This window comes from Pantherophis guttatus, chromosome 4 (assembly GCF_059756535.1).
Source record: "Pantherophis guttatus breed Tessera chromosome 4, ASM5975653v1, whole genome shotgun sequence".
Classification (NCBI taxonomy): domain Eukaryota; kingdom Metazoa; phylum Chordata; class Lepidosauria; order Squamata; family Colubridae; genus Pantherophis; species Pantherophis guttatus.
In genome coordinates, this window is record NC_142066.1 from 9,073,174 (window position 1) to 9,091,953 (window position 18,780).

At 38.1% G+C, this 18,780-nt stretch overlaps 1 protein-coding gene across 1 annotated transcript; it reads left to right on the forward strand.

Annotated features, from left to right (window-relative positions):
• The first annotated feature begins 4,554 nt into the window (after positions 1 to 4,554).
• Positions 4,555 to 13,599, forward strand: LOC148113683 (vomeronasal type-2 receptor 26-like). Its single transcript, XM_087893270.1, has 5 exons — positions 4,555 to 5,016; positions 6,834 to 6,949; positions 7,913 to 8,003; positions 12,438 to 12,564; positions 12,701 to 13,599. The coding sequence occupies exons 1-5, from the start codon at positions 4,555 to 4,557 to the stop codon at positions 13,597 to 13,599; spliced, it is 1,695 nt and encodes a 564-aa protein (XP_087749396.1).
• Positions 13,600 to 18,780: the final 5,181 nt, after the last annotated feature.

Sequence of the window (18,780 nt, forward strand, 5' to 3'; positions counted from 1 at the left end):
TCGTTTGCTGTGTATTCTGTCATCATCATCATCATCATCATAAAATAAAAAATAAAAATTGTGCCAGAAGTTTGGATTTGAGTACAGCAAAAACCACTGGGAACATCAGGTTGAGAAAGTTTTAGAGAATGAGAAGCTCAAGATCTTGTGGGACTTTAGGATTCAAACTGACAGGCACTTGGTCCACAACACACCTGACATAACAATAGTTGAAAAGAAAAAAGTATGGTTCATTGACATTGCAATACCTGGTGATGCACGGATTGAAGATAAGCAACAAGAAAAAAATCACAAAGTACCGAGACTTGCAAATTGAAGTTGAGCGACTGTGGAAAAAGAAATCGTGTGTTGTCCCGATTGTAATTGGAGCCCTTGGAGCAATACCCAAAGGGCTACCCTGCTATTTAGAAATTCTAAATTTGCTGGACTTGAACATTTTGACTCTACAAAAAACCACCTTACTCGGAACAGCTTACATCCTCCAATGATACCTTAACAGTTCCTAGGTCCTTGGTTAGGACTCGAGCTGCTGAGCTATTAACCAGCCTCAAAGGCTGTGAATCTCACTAAAGATTAACTAATAATAATAATGATGATAATAATGATGATAATAATAATAATAATAATAATAATAATAATAATAATAATAAATTGTTACTATAAATTACATTAAATTACATTAAATAATTAACAGTGATACCCATTGTCATCGGGGCACTTGGTAACATGTCCAAGAATTTTATAAGATACATCAGCAAATTGCAGCTTCCTGCAATAACACCAGCGGAACAGCAAAAAACTGCACTATTTGGAACATCGTACATCTTAAGAAGGTACTTAGTTGATACCTAGGATCTGGCAGCAACCCATATCGACCATTAGCACCAGAAAATGGTATTTGTGATTCATTTTTGAATGTTCAATTGACTGAGTTTCATATTTAATGAATAAAGATAATAATAATATAATCTGTTCATATACCAATTTCTGAAAATCTCTATAGCCCTTCAAAAAAAGTCAGTATTTCTATTTGTTGCAGTCTGTCATCTGCACCTTTGCATCTCTATAACTGTCTGGTTTGGTTCTGCAACCCAATACGACAGACACAGACTTCAGAGGATAATTAGAACTGCAGAAAAAACAATTACTATCAACCTGCCTTCTATTGAAGACCTGCATACTGCATGAGTCAAAAAGAAGGCTGTGAAAATATCCACAGACTCCTCACATCCTGGACAAAAATTGTTTCAATTTCTACCCTACTGCACACCAGAACAACTAGACACAAGAACAGTTTTTTCCCGAATGCCATCACTCTGCTAAACAAATAATGCCTTCAACGCTGTCAAACTATTTACTAAGTCTGCACTACTATTAATCTTCTCATCGTTCCCATCACCCATCTCCTTCCACTTATGACTGTATGACTGAAACTATGTTGCTTGTATCCTTACAATTTATATTGACTGTTTCCTAATATCATAATCATAATCATAAGTTTGTCAAGCATATATAAGATAACAGGTAAAAGTATAAACATAATTTGAATACATGAAAAGAGTAAGTAAAAAGAAATATTAAGACAGGGATGGTAGAGTTAGGGTTAGGGTTAGGAATTGCTTATTTGTCCCCTATGACCAGGGGTGGTTTCTAAAATGGCTTACTACCAGTTCTGTGGGCATGGCTTATTTTGTGGGCGTGGTTTGATGGTCATGTGACAAGCAATTCTTTAGAATTTAGCAGAGGTGCTGGTCTACCAGGCTTTTAAATGCTTACAGAGTCATACCGGTCTACCTATTTGTTTTTGGAGCATTCTGGTCTATCTATTTGTTTTTGGACTGCACTGGTCTACCACTACACTGCCTTTTACCGCTGATCAGCTGTAGGGCGGCCCTTTAAAGTGCCGTGGCAAAACTTTAAACAGTTTTTTGCCACTCTGCCACCACTGAGAGCATCGGAAACCGCTTTCAGGCATCTTGGCCTCAATTTTTTATTTAAAAAAAAAATGATTTATATGCCACCCTTCTCCGGAGACTCAGGGCGGCTTACAATGCATTAAGCAATCGCCTTCATACTTTTGTATATTTATACAAAGTCAGCTTATTGCCCCCACAAACTGGGTCCTCAATTTACCTACCTTAGAAAGGATGGAAGGCTGAGTCAACCTTGAGCCTGGTGAGATTTGAATTTACAGTAATTGTAGACAGCTGGTGTTAATCACAATGCTATCAGTCTGCTGAGCCATCAGTTGCCAATCTACCACCACCGAGCAGTTTACAAGGAGTGGACCAGTTCTAGCCGATCAGTTGGGAGGTTCTTGGCTTCTCAATTTAAAGCTAAGGTGTCTTCTTATTTTTTTTTCTCTTCTTTGTCAAGTTTTCAATTTTTCAATTTCAATTTAATTCAATTTATATGCCGCCCCTCTCCGAAGACTCAGGGCAGATTACAATACATTTAAAATCCTAATAAAAAACAGTTAAAAATTAAAAACATTAAAACATTAAAACTCATTCATACCATTCATGGCTGGATCTCGCCAGATCGCAAGAGCGAGATCAACGGCCCCAGGCCTGCCGGAAAAGCCAGGTCTTCACTACTTTTCGGAAGGCCAATAGGGTGGGGATGGTCTGGACCTCAGGAGGTAACTGGTTCCAGAGAGCTGGGGCAGCCACAGAGAAGGCCCTCCCCCGCGGGGCCACCAGCCGGCATTGTTTAGCTGAACCATGATCCAAATCACTTTATTTCATGGTTCCCAAAGAGGACCATCAGTACATTGGGATCATCCAACTGCTTCATCATTTCAAGTGGACTTGGATTGGGATTTTTGCTGCTGATAACAACAATGGAGAAAATTTCCTACAGAAAATGCTGCCCTAGCTTTCAGAGAATGGAATCTGTTCATGGTTCATAGAAAGGCTTCCAAAATTGGTCCACTTTGAAGACTTTCCAGAAGTACAGGTGAAACTCGAAAAATTAGAATATCATGTAAAAGTTCATTTATTTCAGTAATGCAACTTAAAAGATGAAACTAATATATGAGATAGACTCATTACATGCAAAGCAAGATAGTTCAAGTCTTGATTTGTCATAATTTTGATGATTATGGCTTACAGCTCATGAAAACCCCAAATTCACAATCTCAGAAAATTAGAATATTACATGAAATCAATAAAATAAGGATTGTACATAGAACAATATTGGACCTCTGAAAAGTATAAGCATGCATATGTACTCAATACTTGGTTTGGCCCCCTTTTGCATTAATTACTGCCTCAATGAGGTGTGGCATAGATGCTATCAGCCTGTGGCACTGTTGAAGTGTTATGGAAGACCAGGATGCTTCAATAGCGGCCTTCAGCTCTTCTGCATTGTTCAGTTCTCTATGGGGTTCAGGTCAGGCGAGTTTGCAGGACAATCAAGCACAGTAATCCCATGGTCATTGAACCAGGTTTTGGTACTTTTGGCAGTATGGGCAGGTGCCAAGTCCTGCTGGAAAATGAAGTCAGCATCCCCATAAAGCTCATCTGTGGAAGGAAGCATGAAGTGCTCCAAAATCTCCTGGTAGACGGCTGCATTGACCCTGGATTTAATGAAGCACAGTGGACCAACACCAGCAGATGACATGGCTCCCCAAATCAACACAGACTCCCCAAATCAACACTGGACTTCAAGCATCTTGCAGTGTGTGCCTCTCTATTCTTCCTCCAGACTCTGAGTCCTTGGTTTCCAAATGAGATGCAAAAGTTGCTCTCATCAGAAAAGAGGACTTTGGACCACTGAGCAACAGACCAGTTCTTTTTGTCTTTAGCCCAGGTAAGATGCTTCTGACATTGTTTTTGTTCAGGAGCGGCTTGATAAGAGGAATACGACATATGAAGCCAATGTCCAGATCCGTCTGTGTGTGATGGCTCTTGATGCACTGACTCCAGCCTCAGTCCACTCCTTGTGAAAGTCCCCAACACTTTTGAATGGCCTTTTCCTGACAATCCTCTCCAGGCTGCGGTCATCCCTCCTGCTTGTGCACTTTTTTCTTCCACACTTTTCCCTTCCACATAACTTTCTATTAATGCGCTTTGATACAGCACTTTGGGAACATCCAACTTCTTTTGCTATTACCATTTGAGGCTTTCCCTCCTTATGGAGGGTATCAATGATGGTTTTCTGCACAACTGTCAGATCAGCAGTCTTTCCCATGATTGTGATTCCTTCTGAACCAGACTGAGAGACCATTTAAAGGCTCAGGAACCCTTTGCAGGTGTTATGGCTTAATTATCTGATTAGAGTGGGACACTTTGAGCCTAAAATATCGAACCTTTTCATAATATTCTAATTTTCTGAGATTGTGAATTTGGGGTTTTCATCAGCTGTAAGCCATAATCATCAAAATTATGACAAATCAAGGCTTGAACTATTTCGCTTTGCATGTAATGAGTCTATCTCATATATTAGTTTCACCTTTTAAGTTGCATTACTGAAATAAATGAACTTTTGCACAATATTCTAATTTTTCGAGTTTCACCTGTATATAAAAGAATCTCAATTATTTCCATCAATATGATGAAAAATAACTCCAATGCATTTCTTGTCTATGGGGAATCCTGGGCAATTATGTGGCTAAGGATTGTCCCATTTCTGGTAGATCCTGAAAGCAAGGAAATTGCATTATTTAGAAAGGTGTGGATCGTGAATGTGCAGACTGATTTCATATTAAGAGGATTTCAAATCACGTGGGATCTCCAAATGTTCCAGGGTGCTATTTCCTTCAATGCTCATTCAATATCAGTTGTGGGTTTCAAGAAATTTCTTCAGACCGTAAATCCTCTTTCAGTCTATGGAAATGGGTTTCTGCATGAATTTTGGGAACAATCATTTAATTGTTCATTTCCAAAATCAGAGTTACAAGATATGCACAGTAAGAAATGCACTGGGCAGAAGAAGCTGGAGGATCTTCCTGCACCTGTGTTTGAAATGGAAATGACTGGCCAAAGCTACAATATCTACAATGGTGTTTATGCTGTGGGTCATGCTTTTCAAGCATTATTCATGCTGAGTTATAATAAGAAAAAAATATGATGAGTAAAAAAATTGACCATCCAGATTTCCAGTCTTGGCAGGTAAAACTGTCTCTGCATTGGACAGTTTTATTGCAATGAGCAGTTTGATGTAGAATTGTGTTTTGAATGCATTGTGGGATTTTTTAAAAATTATTTTCTATGTGTAGAATCAAGTTAAGCATGAGAAACAACTTCAAAAATGTGAGAAAAATTAATTTGTTGGACAGCTTGTATTCAGAAATTGTGAGTGTTCCATCATTGGAAATTTTTATGATGAGTAGGTCTTTGGTTATTTGGGTTTTTTCCCGCGTAAAAGTGGAAGTGTCTTGGCGACGTTTCGACAAAGTCTCATTCGTCATCTTCAGGCTGGTGTTTTCGGCTTCGTGCTTCTAGGAGCAATGAAGCCGAAAACACCAGCCTGGTGTTTTCTCCTAGAAGCTTGAAGCCGAAAACACCAGCCTGAAGATGATGAATGAGACTTCGTTGAAACGTTGCCAAGACACTTCCAATTTTACGTGGGAGAAAACCCGAATAACCAAAGATATATATGTGTGTAATACTTTTCTAGTCAGGGTTTTTCCTATGTAAATCAAGATGTTTGTATTGCCATAGTTGGCTGATATCTCAAATCACCACTTTCAGGCTTTATCAGACATTTTGTGTTTATCAGACATTTTGGGTGAGATATCACCCAACTATGGCAATACAAACATCTTGATTTACATCGGAAACCCCCCCCCCCTCTCTCTCTCTCTCTCACACACACACACACACACACACATATATATATAATATGTCTTCTTAAGATTTCGTGGGGGTGTGTGTGAAAAATATTAAAATCTCGGGTGTTTTCCCACGTAATGTTAAATAAGTTAAAATGTTTAAAATTCTAGTTAAAATCCCATTTTAAAATCTTCTAAAAATCCTTACAGAGCACTCTGCAAGGTCCTTTAAATAGCCATAGGCATTGCCAGGGGTTGAGGACCTCTGCTTTAAGTTATGTTAAAGTGTTTGCAATAGTATATATGAAACTTCAGTACAAGGAATCTTTTCAAGATTTTTAGTGAGCTTAAGCTATTTTTAAAAAAAGTTCTGCATTGTTACTCTGTGAAAACAAATACATACAAAAACTGACTGATACCTACTGGATCTCTTCGTATTTTATTTTGTGAATGATGGGTAGAAAATAAATTTGGTATTTTGAAAAAAGCATTATTTTTAAAAAAATAAATATATATTCGATTGCAAATCTTCCATAGGCTACTTTCATTGCCATTGTTCATATTAAAAAAAAATAGCTGAATTATCAGCTACTTATTATCTTATCAAAACAAAATAATTATATCCCAGAGGAATTACTATAGGCCACAACATTCAAGGCTGCATAGAAGGCTATTGAAATTCAACAACAAACCACAAGGAGATTGGCACAAGGGGTAGGAGCAGCTCTGTCAGATTCATTGTTTCAGGTTCCTACCCTCTGTTCTTTTCTGCCAGAATATCTGTTCAAATCGTGGTGGCATCCAAGATACAAATTTGCACTCATATCGATCTTCAAATAGAAATCAATAGATTTTCCTCATTAGGTGCATTCTCAGATATAAACCTTGGATCAATCTTTAGATGAAGTATTGGATTATATGTACTTTCAACTTGGTAGGATGGAAGACAAAACATTTTCATGATAACAAAAATATGAAGATGTTTTTTGTGATGTTTCTGGTGCATAAAGTAGTTACTCTGAAATGCCCTGCAAGTGATGCTTTCTTTATTCCACAGGAGTGGTACCAGCCTGGAGACTTCATCATTGGTGGGATGGCATCTCACTTTGGTTACCACCTTTATGAAATTAAATTTAGTGAAAATCCTTCTAAGAAACCTTATGAAATACCAACGTAAGAATTTTTCTCTCTCTCTTATCTTACTCAGATTTTCAAAAATCCTTTATTTGATTAAAAGATAGTTGTGCATAAACATATGATTTTTAATCTCATCTATGCCTTCTCTTTCTATCAATTGAATTTGGTTATGAAAGAAGAAATAACCTTCTTTACATTATTTTTAAAGTCTTTGACATGAAATGTACCAAACTTCAGAGCAAGAAGCATCTATTTCAGGATTTACTGGGATAAAGATAACTTTTAGAAAGATTTGGCATTATCTCTTCTCACAAAACATACATACAGTCAATGAGTGTTACCTCCTGAATCCATTCATAAACCATTTTTTGAAAAAATCATAGAAAATATAGTACTTTGAAAAAAGTGACTACTTGTATTTGTTGAAGTACATATTTCTCAGAAGTCATGGAAATGCTTTGTAAAATCAATTTGAGTTCTATAGAAATTACCAATAAAGAAGAATATTTTAGTTCAGGATGGAAATGAGGGGTCCTCTGACATTGATTGTTTTCTTGCAGATAAGATCATCGGTGTTGGGTTGTGATGATGCTACCTACTTTAGGTAATGAAATGTCTGCAAGAAAGCAAGAAAGCTCAGAGACCACCAAGAACTCCTCCGTAGAAATCATTGATAAATTTAGAAAAGCTATTTCCTTTCTATTACCATCACAGAAAGGAAACTGTTATTTATACAGAAATGATGCCGCCTTATGAGAATTGTCAATTTATACTTTCAACTACTGAAATTATTTGCAGTATAATGACCAAATTTCATCAACACGTCCTTGCCTTGGCTTTCGCTGTGAAGGAGATCAATGGAGACTCCCAGATCTTGCCTAACATCACTCTTGGGTTCCACATCTATGACAGTTACCTCAATGCAAGGATGACCTATCGCACCACCCTGGACCTGCTTTTCAAATTCCAGGAATTTGTCCCTAACTACAAATGTGATAGACAGAAGAATCTCATGGTTATCATTGGGGGACTGGATTCTGTCACATCATCTCATATTGCTGAAATTACAGGATACTTCAAAATTCCACAAGTAAGTTGTGAAAGGGCTAAAGAGAACAATTCATTATTCTGTTCTTGATGTTGTTATGGATTAATCAAGGAGCAATAAACATTAGTGTTAGCTTTGTATTAAGATGTTCTGCCTAGCTTAAGAACTATTAGTTAGCATAATTTTGAAACTACAAGAAGTGAGTATCTAGAGAGATTCCATATTTGAGGAAAGATTTGAACATAGTGTCCTTTGCTTCTATCAAAATAATTGATCAATCATATCTGTTTGAACTAATTTCAATAAATTCATTTCCATATTAATACCTAGAAGAATTTCAGGAAAACAGTTCCTTCCTTTCATATATTTTGTATGAAATCTAGATCTGGACAATTGCATGTGATCTAACAACAAAAGAGAATACTACTTCATTTTCTTGCAGCTGACATATGGCTCATTACCCCAAGAGGAATTTGAGACCAGTAAAGTCTCTTCACTTTATTTCATGGTCCCCAAAGAAAACCATCAGTACATTGGGATTATCCAACTGCTTCATCATTTCAAGTGGACATGGATCGGGATATTTGCTGTTGACAACAACGATGGAGAAAATTTCTTACAGAAAATGCAGCCCTTACTTTCAGAGAATGGAATCTGCTCAGCGTTCATACAAAGGCTTTCACAACTAGTCCACTGGGAAAATTTTCAAGAAATAATTCAAAGAATCTATATTATTTCCATGAATTGGGTAAATAGCCAAGCCAATGCATTTCTTGTCTATGGAGAATCATTAACAATTATGTGGCTAAGATTTGTGACATTTATAATAGATCCTGAAAGCAAGGAAATTGCATTATTTAGAAGGGTGTGGATCATGACTGCACAGATTGATTTCATATTATCAGGATTTCAAATCAAATGGGATCTTCATATGTTCCATGGGGCTATTTCCTTCACTGTTCATTCAAGAGCAGTTGCGGGTTTCAAGGAATTTCTTCAGACTGTAAATCCTCTTTCAGACTACAGAGATAGGTTTCTGCAGGAAGTTTGGGAACAAGCATTTGATTGTTCATTTCCAAAACCAGAGTTACAAGAAATGCATAGTAGGAAATGCACTGGGGAGATGAAGCTGGAGGATCTTCCTGGACCTGCCTTTGAAATGGAGATGACCGGCCAAAGCTACAGTATCTACAATGCTGTTTATGCTGTGGCTCATGCTTTGCAAGCTCTATACATATTGCATTTCAATAGAAAAAAAACTATGAGGTGTAAAAATCCTGAGCTTCCACATCTCCAGGCTGGGCAGGTATTCCCTTTGCCTTGGACACTTCTTTTATTTCTATATGCAGTTTGATGTAAAATTATGTTTTGATCCCATTGTGGAAAGTCTTAATCTTTTCTGCATGTGGAATCAAGCATGAGAAAGCAACCTAGAAATAAGGAGGAATTTCCAAATGGCGAGAACAATGAACAATTAATTAGTGGAACAGCTTGCCCTCAGAAGTTTTGGATGCTTCAAAATTGGAGATATTTCTGAAGAGAAGGACAGCCACTTATCTGAAATATCATAGGATCTCCTCCTTGAGTAGGGTGTTGGATTAGAAGATCTCCAGCCTCCTCTTGACCCTAACCTACTGTTCTTTCTGAAATAGATATAGAAAAAATAGTTTCTGTTGTTATTCTGATCATCGAGAAAATACTGAATAAACTATGGTTTAGATGTCAGTAGAGGTTATTTAGTAAATCACCATACATTGCAAGATTTAAATTACTTTTCGTGACATCCTCCAAAAATAATCAATTCTCCAAGAATTTTCTACGTGGCTCATGGACCTTTCATGGGTAATAAGCTGTGTTTTCTATCTCTATCAGAGTTTTAGAGTAATGAAGTAAAAGTGGCCCTTCTTAGATGTGGAATCCATAGTATGAACAATGAAACATGTTTGCAATAATCTCTATCTTGCATCTCTCTATGGAGGAATGCTTGAGTGTCAGACTCTAAAATTTGAGTAAAGGATTCTAAAAATGAGGAAAGATCAGATATGATCTAGGTTGGATTAGTTCTTTATGTAGAGAATCTAAATCAGGAGTGTGAAACTTGAGGCCCTAAGTGTTCAAACTTAATAATAGTTATAGGAAGAATGAGTGAATGAAACTTGAATATGAGTTTCTCTTCCCTATTATATTGCTTTTAATTCCCTCTCTCTTTCATTCCTTTTCAAGTAGCTCCATTCATTTCTTCAAGACATTTCTTTTAACAATTCAGCTGGGGAGAAAGTGTTCCTGAATGAGAAAGGGGAAGCAACAGGTGGATTCGACATCACCAACTTGATCACTTTTCCAAACAGATCGTTTCAGAGAGTTAGAGTTGGAAAGATGGATCTACAGGCTCCAAAGGGGAAGGAGTTGTGGATTAATGATGATGTGATTGTCTGGAGTCCAGCTTTTAACCAGGTATTGAATTAGTGAATCCACCATGCCTTAATCCATTATGATCCCATATTCAACATAGACTCTTTAGAAATCTAATTTATATTTTTTTAAAAATAAACAATGGCATATTCTTTGAAATGTTTATAGTCAAGCATTCCTCAAATTGACAAAAACAATATTACAATAAAAAAAAACATGTTTACGTATTTGGTGGGCATTTAGAATGTAATTCAGAATTTAGAACCATAGAAATGATGGTAGATTTTAGGAGAAACCCTCCTATACTACTACCTGTTACAATACTAGAAAACACAGTATCAACAGTAGAGTCCTTCAAGTTTCTAGGTTCTATCTAGGATCCGTTCCAGTCAGGCTTCAGGCCTGAGTATAGCATGGAAATGGCATTGGTTGCATTGGTTGATGATCTCTGGAGGGCTCGGGACAGGGGTTGTTCCTCTGTCCTGGTCTTATTAGATTTCTCAGTGGCTTTTGATACCATCGACCATGGTATCATGCTGTGCCGGTTGGAGGGGTTAGGGGTGGGGGGCACCGTGTTACGGTGGTTCTCCTCCTTATTTCTGACCGTATGCAGTCTGTGTTGGCAGGGGGCAGAGGTCAACCCCCAGACACCTTGTATATGGGGTGCCACAGGGGTCGTTCCTTTGACCCTCCTGTTCAACATTTATGTGAAGCCGCTGGGCGAGATCATCTGTGGCTTCGGGGTGGATTTCCATCAGTACGCTGATGATACTCAGCTGTACATTTCCACCCCGGGCCACCCCAATGATGCCCTTGAAGTGATGACCCGGTGCCTGGAGGCTGTATGGATCTGGATGGGGAGAAACAAGCTTAGGCTCAACCCCTCCAAGACCGAGTGGCTGTGGTTTCTGGCATCCCGTCGTAGTCAGTTGGTTCTATAAAGGGTGAGATCTTGGCCCCCTCAGAAAGGGTTCGCAACTTGGGTGTCCTCCTGGACTCACAGCTGTCTTTAGAAGACCATCTGATGGCTGTGGCCAGGGGAGCTTTTTATCAGGTTTGCCTGAACAACCAGTTGCGTCCTTTTCTGGACCGGGACGCCTTGTGCACGGTCACTCATGTCCTCATCACTTCCCATCTGGACTACTGTAGCACTTTCTACACGGGGCTCCCCTTGAAGAGCACCTGGAGGCTCAAGTGGTCCAGAATGCAGCCGCGCGGGTGATTACGGGGCAACTCGATGCTCCCATGTAACACCGTTCCTGAGCGAGCTGCACTGGCTCCCGGTGGTCTTCCGGGTGCAATTCAAGGTTTTGATTGCCACCTTTAAAGTGCTCCATGGCATAGGACCTGGGTATTTATGGGACCGCCTTCTGCCTCCTATAGCCTCCCATTGACCAGTATGCTCCCACAGAGAGGGTCTCCTCAGGGTGCCATCGGTTAGACAGTGTCGACTGGTGGCCCCCAGGGGGAGAGCCTTCTCTGTGGGGGCACCTGCCCTTTGGAACGAGCTGCCCCCAGAGATTCATCATATTCCCGACCTTCGTACCTTTTGCCGCGCCCTTAAAACATTATTATTCCATCAAGCAGGCCTGGCCTAAAATATTATTTTAATGGGTTATTTTATTTTAGATTATTGGCCAAACTATTTAATAATTTTAAATTGTTTTAACTTTTATATAGGGCAGTATAAAGGGCAGTATAAAATTTAATAATAAATAAATAAATAATAAATAAATCATATCTCAAGATTTAAAATGGACACCTAATATCAAAAATATCATCAGAAAAGCACAACAAAGAACATTCTTTCTGCGCCAACTCAGAAAGTTCAAACTTTCTGAGTTTGAAAGAGGTGCTGATTGTGTTCCATAGAGGAATTATTGAATTTGTGTTCTGCACCTCTGTAACTGTTTGGTTTTGATCTGCAACTGAACAAGACAGATACAGACTTCAACGGATAATGAGAACTGCAGAAAAAACAGTGAAGTTAATAATCATGTCACTCCATTCAGAAACTGTTTTAAAAAACCCTCCTTTTCACAACATTTTCATGTTTATCATCAGGTTCTTCCATTTTCTCGATGCAATGACCCTTGTTTCCCTGGATCCTGGAAAAAGGGGATTGAGGGAAATCAGTTCTGCTGCTATGACTGCGTTCCATGCATGGAGGGGAAGATTTCAAATCAAAATGGTAGGGTAGGAATTCTACCATTTTTCCTTAGACTTAAGCAAACTTAAATATACAACTTTAGGATGCATAAAATTGATAAAATGAATTTCAATAATTGTGAATTCCTAGATGACAAATTTCTTGACTTTCCTCCCAGATATGGAAGATTGCTTAGAATGTCCAGAAGATCATTATCCAAATAAAGAAAAGAAAGGCTGCATCCCGAAACTGGTTGTGTTTCTAACCTTTGAAGAAACCATAGGAATTGGTTTATCCTCAGAAGCTCTTGGTTTCTTCTTCTTGACATCTTGGATACTTGGTACATTTATTAAACACAGGGATACTCCCATTGTCAAAGCCAACAACCGGTCCCTCACCTACACCCTCCTTGTCTCTCTTCTGCTCTGTTTTCTCTCCTCTTTGCTGTTCCTCAGCCAACCTGGCAATGTGACCTGCCTTCTCCGACAATCAATGTTTGGCATTACTTTCTCAGTGGCCATTTCTAGTGTACTGGCCAAAACCATCACTGTGGTTGTGGCTTTCATGGCGACTAAACCAGGATCTCAGATGAGGAAATGGGTGGGGAAAAGATTGGCCTTTTTCATTGTCCTCTCATGCTCTCTCTTACAAATATGCATTTGTATCCTTTGGCTGTCAACATCACCTCCATTCCCTGAGTTGGACATGCACTCAGAGCTCCAAGAAATGATTTTACAGTGCAATGAGGGGTCAGCTTCATTCTTCTACTGTGTCTTGGGCTACATGGGTATCTTGGCCATCGCCAGCTTTATTGTGGCTTTCCTTGCCCGTAAATTACCTGACAGCTTTAATGAAGCCAAGTTCATCACCTTCAGCATGTTGGCCTTTTGCAGTGTGTGGATCTCCTTCTTTCCAGCATATCTGAGCACAAAAGGAAAAGCCATGGTAGCTGTGGAGGTCTTCTCCATCTTGTCCTCTAGTGCTGCTTTACTGGCATGCATATTCCTGCCCAAATGCTACATCATTGTTTTCCGACCTGACCTCAACCACAGAGAACAACTCACAAAGAGAAATTAGTGTAATGTCATATTTCTAGCTCAGGGAAATTGCTGAAAAAAGAAATAGAAAGAATGCAGTCTGTAAGAAACATATAAAATTGTAGGAATAATTATTTTTTTATTTTTTGTCAAAGAACGATTTGTGTAAAAAAAATACTTAAAAAAAGAATAGAAAAACTGCTTGCTCTCGAAGGAAGTATTTATAAAACCTATAGCAACATAGATTTTTTTCTTTCTTTCAAGGAAGGTTTTATTTATTTAAGATCCAGTCATTTTTTTAAAAAAATTGATTTGATTTATAAGCCGCCCTTCTCCGGAGACTCAGGGTGGCTTACAATGCGTTAAGCAATAGCCTTCATACTTTTGTATATTTTATACAAAGTCATCTTATTGTCCCCACAATCTGGGTCCTCATTTTACCTACCATAGAAAGGATGGAAGGCTGACTCAACCTTGAGCCTGGTGAGAGTTGAACTTGCAGTAATTGCAGGCAGCTGATGTTAATAACAGTGCTTTAGTCTGCTGTGCTACCAGGGCTCTTTGTTGAAGCCCATTCCAATATTGAAGCCCATTCCAAAGTTAGCGCTTATGTTCCTGCATTTCCATCCTTTTCCTAGATTCTTTAACCTAATCCATTCTCCCTTTCAACAATTCTGTTGAATTTGAATTTCATCTAGTTTTCTTTTCTCACTGTTAGGATATTTCAGATATTGACTGAAATAATGTCCAATTTTTGCAGCAATGTTTTCATGGTTTTTATACTTTCTATTCCTAAAGCACTATACAAATATACTAAAATGCTGACTACCATTTTATGAATATATATTTAATATAGTGTTATAAAGATATTAGTTTGGATTTGTTAGGGTGCTTTAAAATGTAATATACACTAAGTTTGTGAATCCTGAATATTTAACTGTGTTGAAAAAAAAACGGTTTTCATACTGGATCATAACCATTCACTTCCTACTCATCAATCTATTTCCACTGTAAACTGTTATTAGGTATTAATAATGCAGGAAATTTATTTTAAATGAAATTTTCCCAGGCAAAAAAACCCCCCACAATACAATCCTAGAAATCATTAATAGAGGGATAGGATCAAGATCACGTGAAATTCTAGTATCACTTTACAAAGCCTTAGTAAAACCACACTCGGAAAACTGCTTCCAGTATAGAAAAAGATGTTGAGACTCTGAAAAGAGTGTAAAGAGGAGCAATAAGAATGATCAGAGGCCAGAGGCTAAAACATATGAATAACAGTTAGAGGAACTGGGTATGACTAGTCTAGAGAAAAGAAGAAGTGGGATGACATGACAGCATTTCCGAATAGTAGAGGGAATCCTAAAAGGACAAGAGGGTCTAACTATTTTTAGAATGCCCAAAAGGCAAGACAAGAAACAAGGAATGGAAATTAAACAAGGAGGAAAGCAATCTAGAACTAAGGAGAAATTTCCTAACGGTGAGTACAATCATCTAATGGAATAGCTTCCCTTCAAGAAGTTGGCGGTGCTTCATCCCTGGAAGTTTTGACAAACAGACTGGACAATCATTTGTTTGAAATGGTATAGGACAGGGATGGTTAACCTTTTTGCCGTCATGTGCCAAAAGCAGAGAGGTTATGGGGGGGCTCACATGCACATGTCCCCACACCCATATTCCAATGCCCCCCTATGCATGCATGCACAGCTCCTCTATGTTCCCCCCCACTTTTGGCACATAAAGGTAAAAGGGTTTCAGGTGGACCAGGTAGGCCCGTTTTTCACTCCCCCCAGGTTCCAGAGGCTTTCTTGTAGCCTGGGGAGGGCAAAAAAGCCTTCCTCTCCCTGGAGGCCCTCTGAAGCTGGAAACGTCCATTTCCTGACTTCCAAAGGGCCTGGAAGGCTAAAAACCAGCTGGGAACTGGAGCTGAGGTGGGCATGCTCATGTGCCCACAGATATGACTCCATGTGCCACCTGTGGCACACGTGTCAAAGGTTTACCATCATGAGTATAGGATCAGCTGCTTAGTGGGGAGGAATGGACAAGAAGACCTTCAAGGTCCTTTCCAACTCTATTATTTCATGTTCTTTGTATGCTTCCTTCTGTCTCCCCCTTTATTCAAAATGTATACTGACTAATGGCCATAATAAAAAATCTGGCATTTTTCATGGCTTGTTTTCTGGCATGGACAAGGGGTTGGGGACCTCTGCTTTAAGTTATGTTAAAGTGTTTGCAATAGAATGTATGAAACTTCGGTACAAGAACATTTTTGAAGATTTTTAGTGAGCTTAAGGTATTTTTTTTTTAAGTTCTGCCTTTTTACTCCATGGGAAAAAATACATACAATAAGTGACTGATACCTACTGGATTTGTTCATATTTTATTTTGTGAAAAATTGGTAGAAAATAAATGTGGTACCTAGAAAAAACAGCATTATTTTGACCGGATGGAGTCCCTGCAGAGGTGTATAAACATCTACAGGACATATTAAGCTCATCAATGTTAGAGCTTTACAATGAAGTACTCTTAGAAGCTAAGATGCCAAATACTTGGATAGAAGCAAATATTACATTAGTTCTAAAAGAAGACTCAGATTTAACACAGATAAAGAATTACAGGCATATATCATTATTAAATGCAGACTACAAAATTTTCACATCAATAATAGTAGAAAGATTGGACTTTTGGTGGCTCCACGATCCCCAATGGACGCTTCTTTAGGAGCTCCATCCCCGCGATTCCATTTGCCGCTAGAACAGCGAAAATCAGCTGTCTAGCGTCTCGAAATTCTCCCCCAGGGAAAAAGGGGGAGAGAAGAGCAGAAGGGTCTGGGTAGGGCTCCCCTAGACGCCCCAGGATTTTTTTTAAGCCTGGGGTTTGCAGGGTGAGAGCTCCCTGAAAGCCCTGCAGTGCTCCGGATCCGGGACAAGTCTGCTTTATGCAGAACAAGGGGTCGCGACCACACCAACAATGCAATTTTAAGGATTATAAGAAACTTCAACTCTGGATGCTGGCAGAGCAAACCAGGAGAACAAAAAATGCAAGTGCTGAACTTTAACTCCGTTTAAAAGGAAAAAAAGATGGCGCCTGAGGGTGTGGAAATGAAACTTATTAGTGAAAGTGATTGTTAATGCTAGCAACATTGTTAAAGTTACTGGGTTACACATCAAGAAAAAGATTTAAAGTGGTAGTGGAATGGAAAAAACTATGGTATTGACCTCAACTAATTTATACTTCTAAATTGTGTGGAAAATAATTGGACTTATTGACCTGATAGCTGAATAAATTTAAAGTGAAAATTGAAATATGGCTGACATTAAGGATGGAGGATCATTATTATATGAGCCAGAAAACTCACAAGTGGTGACTGAAAAGGTCTTACAAGAACTCTTAAATTTTCATGCTTCTGTTACATTAGAATCAATTAAAAAGACTGTTCAAAATCAAAATTTGGAGAATAACAATGATCTACTGGCTGGAAAAGAGGAAGAAATTAACCAGGCTAATGTGACTTTGGAGGAGGAAAAAGAGGCTGTCAGTATTAAGATGGAAGTTAGCATACAGGAAACAGAGGTTTTGGTAGAGGCTTCTATGCAATTAACTGAAAAGCAGCAAATAGACTCTTTCCTGCAGACTGACAAATTTTACCGTGACAATCCTTGGCTTTACAGACAGAATCAATCTTTAAGGAATGAAGTGACTGATTATACAAGCAGGAAGAGTCGAAATGGAGGTTCCAAATTAAAGGAAATAATTTTAAGAAGAGAACGAATTCCAAAGATACATCAGCCTCAAATCCAAATTCAAAAAATTTCGAAAATAAAAGCAGGGGGAGGAGCAATGCTGAAGAAGAAAGTATTATTGAAGAAGAAGGACTGGAAAAATATAGAAAGAAAGGAAGAATGGAAGATTAATTTTTTTTTGGGAAGGATCTTACTAATAAATCTGAAAAGCTTACTGAAATTAGTATTTTTTAAGTTTAAGTAAAAATGTTTAACTAAAAATGGATAGCTTTTTAAAAGTTATTGAGGTATTAAAATGGTTAACTTTAAAGTTAATGGATAGCTTCCTGAAAGTTCTGAAATTTATATTTTGAAGAATGAACTCAAGAATTAGAAATACTTTAATCCAATGGATTAACAGTATCTTTAAGGTTATATTCTGACGAATGTTTTATTGAAGTAAAAAGGTTTAATTAAAATTGGATAGCTTTTTAAAACTTACTGAAGTATTAAAATGGTTAATTTAAAATTGAATGGATAGCCTTTTTAAAAAGTTTTGAAACTTATATTTTGAAGAATGTCTTATTGAGGTATTAAGAGATTTTAAAATGTTTAACCTAAAATTATATATATATATATATATATATATATATATATATATATATATATGAATGAGACTTCGTCGAAACATCGCCAAGACACTTCCAATTTTACGTGGGAGAAGACCCGAATAACCAAAGACCTACATACAAACACCCGCGAAAACCTGAGAAAACATATATATATATATATATATATATATATATATATATATATATATGTGTGTGTGTGTGTGTGTGTGTGTGTGTGTGTGTGTGTGTGTTTTTTTCTTCTAGCCAGGTTTTCCCTACGTAGCCAAGGTTTTTTTGTAGCTCCAGCTCAGTAGAATCTCCTCTACTCGGTTCTGGGCTTTTTTCTTTTCTAACACCTAGCAAGCTCTCACTGCTAGGTGGGAGACCTAAATAGATCCATTTCTAGCTTGTTAGCTGTCATCAGTAGGCCACACCCATATCCTCCCTGTAAAGGCACAGTATCAGTTTTCTTACTTCTTCGTAGGGTTTATGTGTGTTTTTCTTCTAGCCAGGTTTTCCCTACGTAGCCAAGGTTTTTTTGTAGCTCCAGCTCAGTAGAATCTCATCTACTCGGTTCTGGGCTTTTTTCTTTTCTAACACCTAGCAAGCTCTCACTGATAGATCCATTTCTAGCTCGTTAGCTGTCATCAGTAGGCCACACCCATATCCTCCCTGTAAAGGCACAGTATCCATTTTCTTATATATATATGTATGTCTTTGGTTATTCGGGTCTTCTCCCACGTAAAATTGGAAGTGTCTTGGCGACGTTTCGACGAAGTCTCATTCGTCGAAATTTTCAAGCATTATTCATGCTGAGTTATAATAAGAAAAAAATATGATGAGTAAAAAAATTGACCATCCAGATTTCCAGTCTTGGCAGGTAAA